At 40.5% G+C, this 20183-nt stretch overlaps 1 protein-coding gene across 2 annotated transcripts in view; it reads right to left on the bottom strand.

Annotated features, from left to right (window-relative positions):
- The window catches only part of galnt2 (UDP-N-acetyl-alpha-D-galactosamine:polypeptide N-acetylgalactosaminyltransferase 2), a 58868-nt gene extending 38991 nt beyond the window's left edge, over positions 1 to 19877 (bottom strand). Inside the window, exon 1 of one of the 2 annotated variants that reach the window (XM_086026135.1) lies at positions 19320 to 19877. In XM_086026135.1, the coding sequence (XP_085882261.1) occupies positions 19320 to 19415 (96 nt within the window). In that variant the 5' untranslated portion in view covers positions 19416 to 19877. The remainder of the gene's footprint in view (positions 1 to 19319) is intronic. The other variant, XM_086026136.1, reaches the window with a different exon arrangement.
- Between the last annotated feature and the right edge of the window lie 306 nt (positions 19878 to 20183).

The raw sequence follows: 20183 nt of genomic DNA, 5'->3' as shown, positions 1-20183 counted from the left end.
TCATGTGACATTCGCAAGCTGAGCCCTTAGGCACTGTGATGTCATTTTCAGTCGACAGCATGTGGCAGGACAAGGCAAAATGCCAGCCCCTTGAGATGGATAAAAAACAGGTGAATTTTTCTGCTGAATTTACACCCCAACATCAATATGAATAAGAATCCCGTGCATAGAAAATATTGTGTAGACGGTTTTTGACTTGACTTCCCGTTTTAAGAGGAACCCAGAACAGGGTAAGGCTGGAACTGACCAATAGAGAATGCCAGGAGGGGCAATGAGGCACTGCCGAGGTACCGTATAGGAAACGAGTGCTGAATCATCCCAACATGTGTGAGCCGAGGGACCACGTAGGCCTGGATGCTGCCGGGCTGGTGGGGGCGGGGTTTTAAAATACCTTACTTGACTGTACGCAGCCTTTCATCAACCACAAGCTTCCTCTCTTTTCTTCACCCTACCCCCCTTCTTCCTCTCTGCTTTCTTTGATGCTCCCCTCCCGCCTCATCCTCCTCTCAGAGAACACTAAATGACTGTTCCCTCCTCGACCACACTCCCGCTCTGTGATTACGCCCACCACCAAAACTAAGTATCTGCTGGGTGTGAGACAATCTGCATGATGAGAGCCCATTATAGAAAATGAGGGTGAGTGCTGCTACTAATACAAATGCGAAAACAATGCAGGTATTTTACATGGAAAAGGGCAAAAGTAAATCTCTTGCCAGGCGCCCAGAACAAGGATAAGGTCATAAATGTTACAGTGCTGATGAACACTAAAAACACAAAAACAGCATATCTCAATGGTGCGTTTGGAGATCCTGCAAGTCCATAAATATTTTCTTTTACCATACAAGGAGAAGAGTTCCCAGTAATCCAGCAGCGAGAGGTGAGTTTTTTTTCAATGTCAGTGGTGCACTTAGATAATCAATCGGTGTCAAGTTCTTTTGCATGCATTTGTTATGTGCGCACTGCATAAACAGTGTTTGTGAGCCCAGACACAAAATAAGCGCATATAACCTTTATAACCTTCACATCCCTCCTTATTTATACCATGTCAGCCGTAATTAATGTAAACACACATGCAAAGGCCTGGTTGCGTTAAAACATGTCGGCAAACATCCGACAGGAGATAAAGCAGGCTCCATCTGTCCTTCGCCTGGTTACAGCAGAGCCAAAGCGACATTTCACGACATGACTACAACATAACATACTGTAAGCCTGCTGGCAGGTCAACGCTATGATCCTCTGGTTCCCCTCCAACATTAAATCATCTATGCAGTACCGCAGATTGATGCAATTCTGCTGGTTTGCAGACTTTAAAGTCCCATTTATAGTTCCCTAAAGTCATCTACTAGTCAACAATCAGCCGTAAGAAACTTCAAGATGTTCTGTGTACAGTACACTTACCTTTAATAAGTATATCCAGCCATTTTCTATTGCTTATCCTGTTTAGGGTCATGGATGATCTAGAACCTATCCAAGCTGAGTTTGGTCGAAAGAAGGAGTACACCAAGGCAAACCACTTTCAACAACTTTTCACACTTACATTCAAACCTAATCACATTTAAGGGTCTTGAACTCAAAAGGTCAAAGTAAAGATTTCTAACAATTTTTCAAACAGCAATATCGCAAGTAACCATATAACAACCATGTTGGTCAATAACTCAATCTCTGACACTTCATATTATATGGCATTTATATGCCACGGTTTCAAACTGAAAACTGATTTGACAAAAACTTGTATTATTTCTTTTTTTGTCAGTTAAATTTGTATTAGGTTTTAAGAACATTACTCTAAGTAGTTTTTTTTTAAAGTCTTAATTGAAATGTGTATATTTTAGAAATGTACAAAACGTGCAACATAGCCACTTTTATACATACATTTAAAGGGGGGTTGGCAATTTTAAAAAAAGATGTTCAAGAAACCACCACGCCTGAGAAAGACAACCAATTGAGACAGAGGGTATGACTCTCAACTTGCCAAAATTTACCGTGCACCCCCGCTGGCCTGTTACCTTTCGGCTTCCTGAATTTGCGGAAATCACTCCGTAAAAAAATTTAAAAAAAAAATAAAAAAAATCTCTCATTTTTCAACAACTGGGCTCAAGACTAGCAAACAGAAGTAGAGCAAAGAGACATCAGGCAGCTGAGTGAATTCAGAAAGCAACACATAATTGACAGCGTTTCTGCTCAACCTATACATGTATTACCTCTTTTCCATTTTCAATTGATTCTACATTCCCCAAAATATAACTTCAAACCGATTTAGTGTTATAGTAACACTTTATTACGAATAAGTCATGCTACCGATGTAGCAGCCCTAGCTAACATCGGCTTGTTTGCAGTACTGCAAACAGTAATGCTAGCTTAGTATTGCAAGCGTTGCTATTTTGTTGAAGCTGGATATGCATTTTCTGTTACTATTTATCACCGCTTCGCACTTCACTACATGTCTTGTGGGGTTATTCAATCGTAAGTTTGTTGAGTGTGCATGTACTCCCTGTGCTTGCATGAGCTTTTTTTTTTTTTTTGGTGTACAGCTTACTTTCACGGTTCAAAAACACCTACGAATAAATTTCTTGTAGATGTGATTGTGGGTGGGAATTGTCTGTCTATATTCCGCAAAAATACCAAGGCTTGGAATTTGTTAAACGTACTCAAACAACAAAACTTAACCAAGGAGCCAGACATATTTGGGTCGTGATTGACTGATGTGGCCTCGTCTTCAGCCTCCAAACGCACGGCAGTAATATAATGCGTTAAATTCACCAACATGTTCAACAGGCGAGGAGCAGATGTAAGGCATCTAATGAGGGCTAATTACACACTCTAACTCCACTGTAACTTGGCTGAGGGGAGATTTTTCTCTAATCGTCCGCATGCCCTTTGAAACGAATTGCTACTCTCCGTGGGGGGAGCATTCCTCCTTTTTTTTTTTTTGCATTATGACCGGCATTCACTCATGTCACCGTAACACTGGATTTTCCACGATGTCTTTGAAGTGTTTTTGGTCAGTCCAATGAGTCACACCATCTCTTTTCATGCTGGCAAGGGGAACATACCAGCTGTAGTCAATTGTAAACAAAAAGTAACGGGAAGCAAAGACTATTAAGCGTGACTCTAAAGATCTACGCAGATTTGAGTAGATTTTCCGTTTGTATCATTTAGAAACAATACAGACGTGTTGGCAAATGTCGGACACCCATTCTGACTCCAAAAGTTTCAAGTGTTACTGTTAATTGAAAGCCCAACCATTGCATGTTTGTAAAAAATATGCCTGAGGTAGTAACAAGGCTGTGTGTGGAACATCATGCTGGACTAGAATTCAATTATGAGTCCTGATCCTGATCATATCAGAGGCCTGCGAGGAATACTGGTTTGACACGTCCCTGTGATAATGCCACATTTGAACTAGATTTGACATTACACTTGATCTTGTTGATCACACATGAAATCTCATAATCTCATTCGCTTACAGCTGTTTTCAAAGCAGTTCCTCGTAATGCCAGCCATTTTAGAGCATTTTCTTTCTTTCTTTGAAGACCTACAGAATATTGCGCTGTGACAATATAAGCAGTCAACCTACCAAAAGAAATCTTTTGCCAGAAAAAAAGAAGTTTGGACCTTTTTTTGTAATTTTCTTAAAAACACATAATGAGCACTTCAAGAGCCTCTAAAGTCCTTCACAACAAATAAATTCACAAAAAAAAAATTGACTGTTGAAGTACATATCCTATTCTACTGCCCACACCGTTCTTGTCACTAATAGTCTCCCATGTGCGCTAGTTAAGTCGAGGTTTTAGGGCAAGTGTCCCAATTTACAACATTACAGCAATTTCGACCTGTTGACAGCAATTAGTGGGTACTGTATTTTTAACTGAAACATGTCCGCCAATCAGACAAGGGGGTTTCCCAGAGAAGAGGCAACATGAAAAGGTCGAGGAGAACGTTGAGAAATAAGTTACACAAGTTCACTCTAATTTGAAGGTGATTTTTGACAAGATTTTCTAAAGGCACAAAAACATTCCTCAAAAAGGGATTTTTTTTCCTAACACAAAAAAACGTAAGTTATCTGGACCCCGTCTTCCGATTTAAAAAAATTCTTGGTGCATTATACTCAGGACGAAGTGGCCATTCCAACCAGAGTCAGCATTTTGACGGATCGTTTTTTTAGGAATCTTGTCACCTTGCTAATCAATTCTAGATGTTTACCGGTACCCAGGGGTTGGGAAAAGGTGTACTTTCCTTTCAATATGATATTTAATGTCTAATGTTACAAATTTAAATGTAAAAATGTGGTGATTTTGACAATTCCCCCACAGAACTAAATGATGGAATTTCAGGATACTTGCTTGATTATCTTTGGGCGCCTTACGTATGTCATTTCGAGAAGCATGTTCAGTAAAGTGTTCTGTGATACACCTCCTGTATTTCTTCGGCACCACAATAACAAATTTTGCCGCTGACCAGGAATCATGACGGCCTCGAGAGTGTGTTTGTCCCGAAACGAGTTGGGGCGAGGAACAAGTCAACGGCCAGGAATAAAAACAAACATCACTCCATGCTGTGTTTTGTATAAAAGTCTTTTTTTTCAGATTTGAAGAAGTGTTTACCAAAGCAAATCTTTTCCGCTACACCGCCATTTCACAATGCTTTTGCCTTGGGCACGCTCGATAAACATCGGCACATATGTGGGACATTCTGCTGTTCTTCGGTTTTGTAAAATCACGTGTGATACCATGAGAGATCTTTTTATATGCTATTTATATGATGTGTGAGTCATAAATGATCAAATGAAAAGGCTACTGTAAAGATATTTTGGTGCAAAATGCTGCAGAGTGTAGCTTTAAATGAAACAAAATTGTATGAATTCAATTTTTTTTTTAAATGGACTCGGCTCTACTCCCTGCAGTTTTGCGCAGTTTTCCACCTAAAACTCCTGAAAATTGAAAAACACGCCCATTTAATGTATGTCAGAATGAGATATACCAACAAAGAACCACAGAGGAGAATGAGGGTCCCCCGTGTTTACTTCTGAGCATGTGATTGTTGGCCACAGTAAGCATGTCCAGTTTGATTAAAAATAGAGAATGATGGCAGTGAGAAAAGAGACAGCTTTTTTGTTGGACCAAGACTCATTTCAGTTCCAGCATGATTGTTCCCCAGTGGACAAAGCTAGGATCACAAAGGCTTAGTATAGTTGCAAAGAGCGGACCAACTCCATATATTCTAACATTTTAGTAGTCTTTACACGATCAGGATTTTGGGGCCGATCACCGAGTTAAAAAAAAAAGAAAAAAGAAAAGATAACTGATCACCGATCCCATCGAAAAAGGGCGCAATATATCTTTTATAATATTATCATTTAAACAACTTGTTTATTTACTGTATATGTTGTGGATTATACTTTTTTTAGTTCCATAATAACAACATTAAATTCTCATTCAGGTGTTTTTTCTTTCTTCCGCTTCTTTTCTAATTCATCGGTTGATTTTAGCACAACAGAATGATCCAGGAAATTTGTCTGACGTCACATTATCATTCTAAAGAGGAATTGCTTTGTTGGGCAATTTGCCACACATTTCTTTGGATCACTTTCATCATTTTTTATTGCCTCTGTCACACTATCATCAGTTTGTGCTCTCATTTTTTGTCAGTCTCATAAAGAGCATCAACAACAACGATGAATCACAGCACAGTTCTTTCTGCCCATTTATGACAAGCGCTTCTTAACACTATCTTTAGCAGTTCAGGTCTGCAGACTGCCACTAAATTGTGTCATTTTGCTCCTATAAATATGAGACAGTGCAAGTAAATTTTTCTACAGACTGCCACTAAATGGTGTCATTTTGCTCCTCTAAATTTGAGACAGCGCAAGTAAATTTTTCATCTGCCCACAACTGTGCAACCAGTAAATGTGATGATTTGTTTTTAAAAATGAATATCCCTGAATATTTTTTGTTGCTGACAAACATCTGTTCAACACTTCAGCCCATTTATCAGTGAAACAGTGAAAATTAGATGGAGTGAATATTTACTCAATTTACAGTGTGCACCCCTAAATTTTCTCCTTGCACCCGTAAAATTTCAGGTCAGGGGCCACTGTGCTCAGAGTAAAAAAGTTAGTCTGGAGTAGAGGTGGGCGATATATATCGTCATCGATATCATCGTCAATCTTGCTTTCACGATGTGTAATTTTACATTATGGAGTATTAATATTACCTCGAAAAGCATAACAAGTCAGTCGATTGCCGCAAAGTACAGTGGTACCTCTACTTACGAACGTCTCTAAATACAAAATTTTCAAGTTACGAAACGCCTCAACAAAAAGACGTATGCTACAATTATTCAGTTCTGGCAATAAAAAACATTTTCCCATTCAATTAAGACTCATATTAAAAAAAACAATAATGATCGATTAATTGTTGTTTTGATAGTGAATCAAGGAAATCAAATTAAATGCCTGGGGCTAAAATCCTCCAACAGAATTGCAGAGAATCAATATCTAATCCAATAACAATTTCAAGTCAACACAGCAAAGTTGTTAAGAAGCATTAGTTATTCTTAGCTGGTCTTTAGGGTGGAACACAATCATATCACACACCTCAAACCCCCGCTGAGCTGGGAGCAGAGATAAAAAAAAAAATATACATAATAATAACAAATACAGAAATAACCTTTCAAGATAGAAAAGGCACAAAAAAAAAAACACCAAACTATCTGGGCTAAAAGCCTGGTATTTTCTGCGAGTCTTTACACAAATAAAACTACCTTCTTCCAAAGAATGACGAGGGGACTAACACACATTTCTGACATGCTTCGGAAGAACCAGCTCATAGGCCACATCATAGTTACGTATGGTTTCCCTTGGAGGGCCGTTATGACTGTGAATCCATATAAATGTATGATTGCCTTGTATTATCCCATATGCACATTAAATTGACAACTAGTTCAGAAATCAAAAGCCAATTTCCTGTTGTTTGAGTCCTTTATATAAGGGGGAATTGGTGTCACAAAACGTCTTGCAATATCTCATATCTCAGCGTTGTTAAAAGTGAAGACGATTTGCAAAAATCATGAAGTCAACACCAGATCTAACTTCGCGAGACACATCTATTGATGTTGTGGGCGGGATCTAGCCCCCGGGGCTTTGAGTTTGACACCTGTGAGCTAAAACAACAAGTGGAGAATAGAGGTGTCTTACCATAGACAACTAATAGACACCAAATAAGACAGCAAATAGATGGATTTTTTTTTCATGTAAAACAGTTGATACTTTCAAAAAAAAAAAAAAAGCCCATTTTGCCTTTAAAGTTCAGGCCCTCATGAGAGACCTTCTCTGTGGAGAACATTCCAGCCAGCTATAAATCAAGCTACAAAGCAATATTCTTACATTTCAGTGAAAAACAAGCACTTGCGAGTCACAGTGCATTTACAGTCTAAATGAAACAATAAGATCTGCTTTGCAATTCTATTCCTGTTAGCTCCTTTTTTATGTCTGTAATCCCAAGACTGTTCAAGATAAACCAAATGCAGTAAGTGAATAAACCAAGGCCTAATGAGGATTCATACAATCTAACATTAGCCATTACTGTAAATATTTTGTTTCTACTGCCTGTGAAAATGTCTCTTCAGAAATACTAGCTTATCACATTGGTCAGCCATCCATGTTTGTTGTCATATTTGCCTTGTACACTTAAAAGGGTTGACCGTGTTAACTCTGGACATTTCCTACTTTCTGGTGGTCATGAATTCAGCATTGCTCCACTAGTTGCCCCGTGTCCTTTATGTTTCTGTACGTTGTAATACAGCTGGGCAATGAATCAAAATTGAATCGTGTTTTCAATTTTGGCTTCTCAAGCTTTAAAACGTTATAATCCATGTCAAAAGATACATTTGCCGAACAGCGTAGTGTGTGTGAAGCAGAATGAAAAGGGTTTGAATCCTTTACTTCAACTAAACTTGTCAGCGACAGCTATTCATGTACCATTCGAGCTGTATTCCAAAGAAAACCTAATAGTGTAGATAAGCGGAAAGAATACCTCCATTTTCTGTGTTACCACAAATGGTGAATACTTCGCTCAGTCCAACATCAGATTGCTGACTGAATGGGACATGTCACAAGAATTTCAGTTGCATCCATCAAGTCACATAAACTAATATTCCAAACACTAGCAGGATGCAGTGGGCTGATTAATCGGTTTGCTTAGTTTCCAATGACATTTAACATCAATTCATCAAATGACCCGATCCATCAAACATCAGCAAACCTGCCAAAGTTTGACTATAATTCTTCCCTCTTTTTAAGACCGCGAGCCGAGTCAGCGGGACTGCTTCCTGAAACCATTTCCACATGCGGCAAAAGAGACACTTCACAAGTTTGGCCTTGCTGGCACTTTCAACTTTAGTGTGGACTTTCAACTTTGTCGCATGCCGTGTGTGTGAGAGCGACTACACACTTTGTCATAGAGAGGTTTATGGTTACCAGAGAGACGTTACGGAAGAAAGACGTTTTGTACGGATGTACTGATATTGTACGTCTGGAATTGTACTCTGAATCGTAAAAATGCTACGACACCATTCTCACTTCAGCGCCCTGACAAACAAATGGAGTAAATCGGCTTTCGCCCACAAGCGATCTTTGGTGCGCTGAAGGTGGAAAAGCGTTATAAAGTGAAAGTCCATTCACCATTTAGCTACGCATTGACTCACCCTGAAAAGTGGCATCGGTACAACCCTAGTCTCCACATGACGCAATTACAATTCATTCAACGGGTAATCAGTATACAGCAGAACTTCAAAGCTCGAATACAATCTGCTCTTGGATGCTTGCCAACCTCTGAGTGATTTTGCAAAAGAAAATCCATTTGAAACCATGGGTCCAGGTATAAACCCTTCATTAACTCTACCGGCCATTTTTTGGAATAAAATGTCATCATTCTTAATGGTCACGAGTGTCATGTTTTGTTTTTCACTTTACAAACGAATCCGAAATTAGTGGGAGTTGTTTGTGTTTTATTTTGAAATGAAATGCTTTACTTTAATCTGTTCTGCCGTTTGTCACAAATACATGAAAGGTCTTTATGTTGGTTTAATGTACATTTTATGTATCAACATGTCTCATGCTCCTCAATTCATCTAACAAAAGTGCAAAAGGCCTTAACGACTGTACGTTAGGGCTTAAAACTCGTCCTTAACTTTGAAAACACGTTTGGTGAGACGAGCGTGAATCTGCTCACTTCACAGCAAATACTTTCAACAGTGTGTAAAATGAACGTTATGACTGTTACAACAACACAATTCCATTTGAGAGGCACACCTTTCTCCAAATCTTTTTTTTTTAATTTGGAATTGTACAACACGACCTCATTGTCGACTTTAGCGGTTCCACCGCATAATAGTGCATTTTATTTTCAGAGCATACGGGCGCACCATACAATAAACAGTTATATCGAGGTAAAAAGTGAGAACAAGAGAAAGTTCAATGCAAAAGCAAGATTGGAAGGAGTCTTACGTTCTCAACAAGTATATTTGGTGTTTGGCTTTGAAGAGGGAAATGGAGTCCGTGTTGCGCAGCGACGGAATCCTCTGCTCCCACAGTGATGAGGCAGGCAGGGAGTACAGAGAAGATGAGAATCGAAGGGTGTGAGATGCGGACAATGTCGGACAGGTTTGGGGCGGTGAGGTTATGGATGTGCTCGAAAGGAAGCAGGATTTTGAAATGAGTTCTAAATTTATCCAGTAGCCATGGGAGCTGCTGCAAGACTGGGGTAACGTGGTGGATAGATACTGAAAATTGAAATATGGTGTGCGCCACGGTCATCTACAGGCAGGTTTAAGTCAGCAATGTGATGTAGAGCCGGGACCTGGATGCAAAACATATACGCAGGCATCAACGCCAGGGGAGATTCGGAAAAAGATATGTCTGGTATCTGATGGATGTCTGTTCATGGAAACCTCGAACAGCACGTTGCACGGTAGACAGACTTGAGCTGAGATGCATGACGCATACTGTATGCTGACCCAGCCTGCTTTTTAATCACGCTATTGCAACAGTGGATCAATGTGTGTTGTAATGTTTGTCACGCCGAGTTCATCAGGTAGAAGGCTAAAGCCGCTCGGCCTTCGGCAGATTATTGCAATTAAAAAAAAAAAGCAAAGCAGACAACGGCGTGTTTTCAACTGTCAACACTTTAAATAAACCCAGCGGTAAGAGTTCATTAGCTCAATTAAAACATTATCACACTCTGCCAGCTGTGAGAGGAGGCCAGCGACACCGGGGATGTTGAAATGAGATGAGTAAGACTTGTCATTTAATCGTCATTGCCACGGCGAAGGGCGACATGAAAGTGTGCGTTCTCCCTCCCTCAGAGGAATTCAACGTTCACTGACAAGACGGATAGAAGACGGTTGGTTTTCTTGGAAAAAGTAACACCATCCAAAGAATAAAATCCGGCTCCGCGAAGGCAGCTGCAACATGCGGGCTCCACTTCAACTGACCAACACAGGACAGAAGAGGAAATACTGCCTGTGTGGTTTGTCACGACACAGAGAAGCATACAACACCATCTCTAAAGGCGAACAGTTCTGAGGTTGGAACATTTGGAATTGAACCAAAATGTAAAACAATTTCAGAGTTGGAACCACCTTTATTCACTGAGCCTAGAGGATTCACTTATTGTGTTCACAACTGTGTTTAAGGTCTGTCGCACACCGAGCGATTGAGCACCACACAACTACCAGCCAGCTGTAAAGTAGGGCCGGACGTTTAATCGAAATGTAATCATGATTTCGATTTTCTCTTCCCTCGATCTTTAAAACGTTACAATCGAAGATATATATAAGGATAAAATGTTACTACGATAGTTTGGAGTAGTTGAGTTTCAGCGCTTGATTAAATAATACGTTTTTAAAATGAATGAGTAAGTGACAAACATACTTTTTGAGCTTTGCTTTCTGGCCGCGGGCACATATGACATTATACAGTTCATTATTTTTACAAAACACAACAGCTAGCTGGATCTCACTGACGCTTAAAACCCGGAAATTGATTTTCTTTCTTTTTAGTGAAAGATCATGTGCATTTTTGTTTGTTTGCGACATTGCAACACCGTTCACACATTACACGCATTTTTAATTGCAGCAAAACCAGTGGCTGACCACCCCCGCACAATGTGCAGTAGTTCCATCTGTCGCTCGGTGTACTTACTGTTGCGGTACCACACCCCAAAGAGAAATCTATTACTCTACAATATCCCACCACAGTCTCTTACTCAGCCTTTCTTTATTCGAACACTGTCAGAACTGCAGTCATCTGCCCCAGCATCCTTTCATCACTGTATTTTATTGATTGAGTGATTGCTCTATTTAGCTAATTGCCAATACTGGTTGTGCTTACAGGCTAAATTTGCAGCATATTTTCTCAATAGTGCAATATTGAACCGCTGAAGTTGTGTGCGTGTATGTGTGTGTTGTGACTAACTCCAGCATGCCGTGGGGGACAACATCAGAAACGATACTTCACTGCGGAGGAGGGCGATGATGTTGTGGGCATATACACCACTTTTCTACTCATGTTTGCTTTAAATAAGATAGAGAGATCACACCGCCTACGATAAATAGCAGATCTTACGATAAAGCGAGAGTTTGAGACGTGTACAGGCAGGGGGAAGAATCAAGATACCTGTACAGGCAGAAGAGATTAAACCTTTTTGCGCTGAAGTTTTGGATAGGCCAGCGTTGTGCACCGCCTCATTTGTGTGCTGAGTTCGGAAGCCTAAACTATTTTTTTGTACGTGTTCGACTCTCTAGTCTCTTCTCGCTTTTGTTAACAATGATTTTGGAATAAGTGTAAAAATCTACAATAATCCAAACAAAAAGCAAACACCAACACCCAGAATGAATCCTCTAATGTTGAACTCAGCGCCTGTGAGGAGTGCAAAGGTCTCGCATGTTATCATGCACAACGACAGCAAACACAAAAAGTCAAAGATAAAGCAATCGAATTGCAACTCTGTACAACCAGATTCTGAGGCATTGGACTTGAAAGATTCCACTGTACAGTGGTACCTCTACTTACGAACGTCTCCTCATACGAAATTTTCAAGTTACGAAACGCCTCAACAGGAAAATATTTCCTCTTGTTACGAAAGAAATTTCAAGATACGAAAGGTAAAAATACAGCATGGGCTGCCGCTCGCAGCTCCGGAGTTTCCTGAACGCAACAAGCTCATAGCTGCTCTGCCATTGGCTAGCCTAGCATCTTCCTGGCATCCCATTGGCTAAGAGGGACCTCTACCGTATGTGTCTGTGTGTGTAGATAGATAGATATGTGATAGATATGTCTATGCAGCGTCCTCGTCATTCGTCCCTCTGGCCATGAGGTGTTCCGATAGTTTTACATGAATTAGAAACGAGGAAAAGAAAAAAGGGAGAAAATTTTTTTTTGTCCATACGAACAAAGCAAGAGATAATAGAAAAGTATGAAAAGGGGATGCGCTTGGTCGATCTCGCCAAAGAATATGACCGTAATGTATCAACAGTCGGCACGTTATTAAATCAGTTCTATACACAACGCCAGGCAAGAAACACTTCTGAGAGAGAACATGAACCAAAGAGGGCAAAAAGCAATGAGGACAGCAATTAAAAGGTAAACGACCACCATTTTTATTCTTAACTCCATTCTTTGTTTTTTTACATTATGCACAACTCTCATTTATAGTGCAATAATCTAATTGTAAGATGTTTTGATGCATTTGTATGCTTTAGAAAACATTTATGTCTGAATATTGGGGGGCTTAGAACAGATTTGGGCATTTATATGGAAAATGCGTCCCTATTTACAAAATTTTCAACTTAAAAATTTCTTCCAGAACCAATTAATTTCGTACGTAGAGGTACCACTGTTTTTACAAAAAGAGGCAGGTGACTTGTCATCTCAGGATGGAAAAAAAGCTGTTTTCTTTGGTTCGCCAAACATCTGCAGGTTTGCTCCAACAGCTGACAACATTAATGAAGTCCGTTGGCTTTTCCCGCGGCTCACTACAATTCTGGCGCTGAGCCTCCCTCTCACAGCCCTGATTAGCATGAAAGTAGACACTACGTTCCGAAGAGTTGGCAGAAAGCAAAACATGCTTGTTGGATTCAGAAAGGGTATCCTGGAAAAGGTTTTGCAACACTATCTCCTGTGTACCACAATGCATCAACAAAGGGGGCTTTGTAACATTTCCAGACTGCGCTTATGCTAACTTGTCTTGTCGCCTAATTATGGATATTTTTAGTTTTAATTATGGACAGCCAACATCAAAAGTTTTACTTGGAATTTCAAATACAAGAACCACGGTATTAACTTCATTCCAAAAAAGATCACAAGCATTTTTTGTTAGTCGTAGTACTGCTTAAAATCAAGGATCCTGAAGTCTGCACACTGTTATTAATAACCAGAGGAGCCTATTTCGTAAAAGACTGCAGCTCCCCAAGTGTAGGACCGACCGATTAAAGAGCTCTTTTATCCACTGTGCTAGCGTACTATACAACTCCTCACTGGGGGCGGGGGGGCGTAGATTGCACTATACTATTTTTCTTTATCATTTATTTTCCTTAAATATTTTTAAAGTGTTTCTTTACTTTTTTCTGTTCTTCCTGTCTACATGACTATTTTTTCTCCCTATTTTCATTGATTTTATTTTTTTGCCTCTTTGTTCTTACTGCTGCTGGAAATGCACATTTCCCAGAGGGAGTCATCCCAAAGGGATTAATAAAGTCAAGTCTAAGTCTAAATCTAAGTCGTCATCCTAACTTAAGGCAAAAAAAAAAAGCAGAGAATCAAGTTATCGCTGTGTACACAGACGCTGACCAACAAGACAAACACTGACATACGCCAAGTTTTCATCAAGTGGTACAGTACAGTCGAGCTCATCGTTGCATGGTTTGGAATGGTAAACAGCGATCTGGCTTGTGTTTCCCCGCAGGCTGTCTAGGCGCGATGGAGAAAGGTGCGTCAGCTACACAAATAGCGTGACAGCATAGCAGTGTGACACAGTGCAACCTGGCAAGAAATTCAACAAAGACAACCAACACAGCAGAAAAAACAAAGGACAACTTTGGAAGGCATCCAATAATTGGTATTCTATCAGTACCTGGCTGTTTATTACAGGAAGACAAGCAATGTTTTAGAAACAGAACAATTCTAATTACACTTTTGAATAAATGTGGCTTCCAAAGCCAAAGTCCTTACAAAAACGCGACAACTGCAAAATGCTACAGATATCGATTCATGCATTCTTGTTTTTGCAATTTTCTACTATATCACAGTCGCTGTACCTTTTGGGGAAAAAAAATAAGAAGACATAACTTAGCGAATACTGTATATGTTGAGAACTACTATAGTGAAAAAAAAAAATCCACACTCCACTCACTAGTGGTTGTGACAAGATACTATTGTGTGTAACTTAAGATGAACCCAGGATCTGTAAACAGCTAAAAGGGTTGAGTACCATATTTTACGGGCTATAAGCCGCAACTTTTTTTCCCCATGCGTTGAACTCAGCAACTTTTAATGTGACGCGGTTTATTTATGAATTTTTACTGACAAACTTCAAGCCATCAACAGCTTGACCCAAAGTCTTGGCACATCTGACTAATGAAATTACCGAACACGTCACAGAGGGCCAATGAAACTTTCCCAAGTCCGCCTTCATACTGAGTATTCATCAGCGATTTGCGGGCTGCCTGAAAAGCCAAAGTCTGTGTGCGTTGTGGTATGCGGTTGTGTAGGAGTCACTATAGAGGATATAGACTAGAGAAGAGTGAAAGTAAGCATCTTGCATTGATTTTAATGAGGAGACTGGTACCTCTACTTATGAAATTAATTGGTTCTGGAAGAAATTTCTTAAGTAGAAAATGTTGTCTGTAGAGACGCGTTTTCCATGTAAATGCCCTAATCCGTTCCAAGCCCCCACAATATTCAGACATAAATGTTTTATAAAGCATAAAAATGCATCAAAACATGTAACAAATACAAACATGTTACAATTAGATTATTGCACCGATATTTGGCTTTTCGACGAATATCGGATCGGCCTTTTGTAAAACTCTGCTGGCCGATAATAAATCAATTTAAAACTGTGGAAATCAAAACAAATATACGTAAAAGTTTAATATTTCTGTCATTTTGAAATGTTCATTTACTGTAGAAAACTACAGAGCTATTGTTGGTCAAAAATTTCTTGAAATAATTTTTAAAAAATGAACATTATGCAAAACTGAAACATTGTTCGATAAACATGCGTAAAGACATTGCAACAAAGTTAAGATTTTTTTTTCTTTAGACTTTGATACCAATATTTTCCTTTTTACTGAAAATGAATATCGGCTCCAAATATCGGTTATCGGCCTTCTTGACTACTAATAATCGGTATCGGCCCTGAAAAAAGCATATCGGTCTATCTCTAATCTCTTGTTTTCCAGGATCAAGTAAAGCCAAGCCATAGTCTAACAATGCCACACAGTCTGTTCAACGACAACAATTACATTTATCAATTTAGGTGGCCATAACACTCAAATAAAATCATCATTAATTCATTCGCTGCCAGACATTTTCAGACCCTGCATTACCCTAACATTTGAAAAAATTTGAAAAAATATAAATTCCTGGGATTGAACGGCTGGACTGTGAAAAGACAAATAAATATGTCAATAGCAGTGAATGAGTTAATAACCCTGTGATAATGTGAAATTGGTCGACAGTAGTGCACCATTAGCTTATAAACACTACACTGTATCCTTCCCTAGACGGGTGCAGTCCATCATCCAAACTCCAAATCAATCTAAACAAGACATCGCTGCCACTTTGAAACCCTTAACAGCATGAAACACATACATGCAGTGCACACACGACTATCAACCTAATGGGAAAGTAAAAGGGCTAATGTGGTTGACTGGAGCGATGCAAGCACACAGAGGCTGATATGACCAGACAAGAGGCAGGTGGAATACACACGACATGTTCTCACGCACACAAATGTAGCGCTGTGCCTACAACCACCCATGCAGAGTGCCACACACATGCACACAAACACAAACACACACACACACACAAGGATATTTGAAGGATGTTTACCTTCCATTTACAACATGCGCCTTGACTGGTTCCTAAGCACACTAGTGTAGATATATAACAAGTCTCCACATCTGTGTTCAAACGCCACTTTTTGTGACGTACAAAAATGAGACAACGACACATCATTTCAAAACTTTTGACATCATTAATGTGGCCTGTGACTTTTCGTCTTTACTCCTGCCTGTTACTTTGAACAATGGCATCCTTTTGACGCAGTGGAAGACAACGGCTTGTGATGACTACAAAAAGGAAAGTCTACTAGAATAGCTGAACTTGGGGTCAATCAGAGGCAGTTTAAATTGTTTATATTCATATTGATCCCATTTTTAAGGCTTTACAATTATGAAGCCTTGACAGATTTAACTGAATAATTTACAAGGTGTTTCCAAATACTTTTGTCTATACAGTACAAGTAAGTGAGAAGCCACCCACAACAATGAGTGTTACGCATCTGATATGGAGGAGTCCTCTGACCCACACTGATTCCATTATATCGGAGGTGAAATTGAAAGGAGTAAAATTCAAACTGCCACATAAGTGATACATTCAGGGACACGGTATAACATAGGTTTGCATCATCTTATGGATTAAAGTGACCATCCAGGTCACCCAGTTGCAGTCAGCAGGTTACTGGTGCAAGTACAAAACCTTTAATTGCCCCTAATGAGCAGATTAGCATATTGGACCTCCTCCACCTGTTCATGTGCGTGAGGATGGATGACAAAGGGTGATGGCGTAGCTGGCATGATTAGGGTCACAAGCTTTACTTTTTGTTGGGAGTTTTTGGGTTTAACTTGACATTGAGTTTGTGGGCCAGTTTATTGTGTTGGAAAACAGGATATAATTTTCTGATGAATAAAACCAACCGTTTAGAGCAGGAACTAACAATTATTTTAATAATAGTTTAATCGCTTATCAGATTTTTTTTTTTTACTGTTTTAATTTCCATTCATTTATTCAAAAACAGGTCATTATTTCAAATCAACAGTGCAAACATGCACAAATATACAATTTTAATTGATTGTCAAAATATTTATCAATTCATTTGATTATCGATTAGTTGTCGACTAATTATTGCTACCATACAGTTCATTTGCATCAATTTTCTGTTTAGCTTATCCTGTTCAAGGTGAGGGTCTGACATTAACAGTGGCCCGATGGCCCCGGGCCACCACTTAAATGTTTTGGTCACCTGAATTTCACTTCTGCTGGCCCAACTGGGCCACGAGTACAAATTAACACATTCTTGTATTTTTATTATCATGTAATCAATATTATTTTGAGTTCTATCCATTTAAACTACCCTTATCTATACAGTATACTGGGTGCTGCAACATATTTGCATGCATTTTGGCCACTGAGACTACACGCTTCTCTACTTCATCCACTGTTAGGCCGACATATAATACCAGTTAAAAGTTTGGAACCACCTTCAAATTTAAACAGTGTCAAACACATTAAAAGGTCAAGAAATTAAAGCTATTAACTCTTGATAATGCACAGCTGTGAACTGAAAGTCATTTCAGGTCATAAAGCAGGGGTCTTCAATCCCGTTCCTCGAGGGCCTACGACCTGCTTGTTTTCCATCTCTCCCTGCTGCAACGCACACCTGATTCAAATGGTCATTTAATCAGCAAGGGCTACAGCAAACTGATCATTTGAATCAGGTGTGTTGCAGCAGGGAGAGATGGAAAACAGGCAGGTCACTGGCCCTCGAGGAACAGGATGGAAGACCCCTGTCATAAAACGTCATCCACATCATAAAGCTGACTTGAGAAACTAACGTGTAATGTGCAAAGCTGTTGTCTATGCAATAGGTGCCTACTTTGACGAATGTAAATTATAAAACATTCTGTTCTGATGATCATGTTTTTTGTTGACCAAATAATTCCATCAATATTTCTTCATATTCTTAATGTCGATTTAAGTATCTACAATTCGGGGACTTTTGAAACAATGAAAAAACGTGAAACGTAAAGAGAGTGGATATTTTTTAGCGGCTGCATTGATCGCCCGTACTTAGGTGCGTTTTTAGACCGGAAGACAACATGCTTCACAATTACATCCACAGGATGTTTGAAATCACAGGAGGCTTAATGTCGGACCCCGTATATAGAGACAAACAACACACCCTTATGCATACCGTCACTGAGTGGTAACTGAACCCAAGTTCCTGTACGGAAGTCAGGCCAAGTCAACCATTGCACCAAAAGTAGAATCAAGGTTAATTAAACATATGGTTGCTTATTGAAATGCAATGTGCCGACAGTGCCCTGAGATTGGCTGGCGAACCAGTCCAGCGTGTACTGTCGTCTGGCTTTCACCCAAAGTCAGATGGGGATAGGCAGCAGTTCACTCTGACCCCAAACAGGGTGGATGGCATTGCCAACATCACCATATAAAACATACATAAATGAACACAAGCACTATTTGACACAACAAATATGAATCCAAAACTCATTTGCCTAGAAAGTGCAGGTCTGCTTGGCAATCAATAAAACAGAAGCAGAGAATTAATTTTCCTCAATCAAAACTGAGCTTGTGAAACAATGTTGAGTTAAATCAAAAGGTAAAAACGTGTCGGTGTGTTTTTTTGGGTGTTTTTTTTAGGTTAGGGTGCAAGACAAAAATAGGCGATCGTTTGCTGAGAGAAAAGGTAGTAAAAAGGTCTTCACGATGCACAATGGGTTTAGCACAGCAGTAGAGTTCAAATGAACCCACTACGACTTTACTCTAATAATGTTCGACTTTCAGTCACATTCTCTCCCACTTCAGAGCTACGTCCACTTCCTGCTCTCAGTTTAGGTGTTGATGTCCTCCGGTCCACAGGCGAAGCCCCCCCACCCCTGGCCTGCCCTGTGAACCAGGCCGGCAGCCTCCCCCCCCCCAGACACCGACCAGTGAAGACAAGACACGCCGCCCGGTACTGACCGTGCCTCTCCCCCGCTGCCACGGGACAACAACCGGTGGGAGGTCGGTGCAAGTTCACCGGATAATCCCGCAACCCTGACAAACCCCTTCAATTATAATCAATTTCAAGCCTGTCTATCGACACTAACGGGGCCTTCAATTCATTTTACACATCACCGGCGCGGCCATAACCGAGCGTTTCAAACGGGCAGAGGAGCCCCGGGTAACAGTGCTCTATCGCCGCTTTGTCCCACCGAAGAAAACGGGTTGGTCCATTAAAAAAAAGAGCCTGTCTTACCTTTCGCCCTAACGCCGTCCCCGAGTAGAAGTAGTAGGCGATCCCCAGCACCCACAACACTGCAAAACATAACAATATCCTCGATTTCCTCCGCATGGCTGTCTCCTCGTCTCGTCCGCCTGCCGAGTGCTCGCTGGCTCGGCTCGGGCTTCGCTTGCAGTGGTGTGGCGGCGGCGGTTCGTCCCGGTTTGTCGAGTCCGCGCAGGGCGCTTCGCCGCTCGGTCCACGGTCCTCGGTCCTCCGTGGGGAGCAGGAAGCAGTTAGCCAAAATTCAGCAACGGGGGTTAGAGGGCAAAGGCTAACCCGCTGTAATCCAATCAAACGTCGGATAACGCCGTTGTGGTAGGAGGGCTCGGTGCTGCTAGCGAGTCGAGGGGCGGATCGTGATAAAGAGTGGAAAAGAAACCGGCGAATGTTGAAGGAAATTATTGTAGTGAGCGTTTTAGTTGCAGCTCTTGGATTGGAGCAGCGAGCGAGGATGTGTGCGTGTGTGCTGCTACAGGCTGTGTGCTGTTGTACTCTGTGGGTACGCTAGGGGCGCTAGAGACACGTTGGACGAGTTTAAAGTCAAGCATCAAGTTAAACAAACAAAAAAAGATATGTTCTATGCGACCCCACTAGTCTATAAACGACATTCTGACTTATGTTGCGTTTGTGGAACTGAGTGTGCCTGGCAAATGACATCTTTTCAGTCACATGTCTGATAGGTTGATGTGACTCAGGCGCGGTGGTTTCCCCAAAACAAAATAAAAACAGCAAAACTACCCCTTTGAAAACTGAGGAAGGAACCAGATCATAGCTTTTAGCAAATTGTTACATGCCTTTATATCCAGCCACCAAGGGCAACACCATTATTATGACGTG

Source organism: Filicampus tigris, chromosome 3 (assembly GCF_054856515.1).
Source record: "Filicampus tigris isolate MCC_2025a chromosome 3, RoL_Ftig_1.0, whole genome shotgun sequence".
NCBI lineage: Eukaryota > Metazoa > Chordata > Actinopteri > Syngnathiformes > Syngnathidae > Filicampus > Filicampus tigris.
This window is presented reverse-complemented; position numbering and strand designations above follow the sequence as displayed.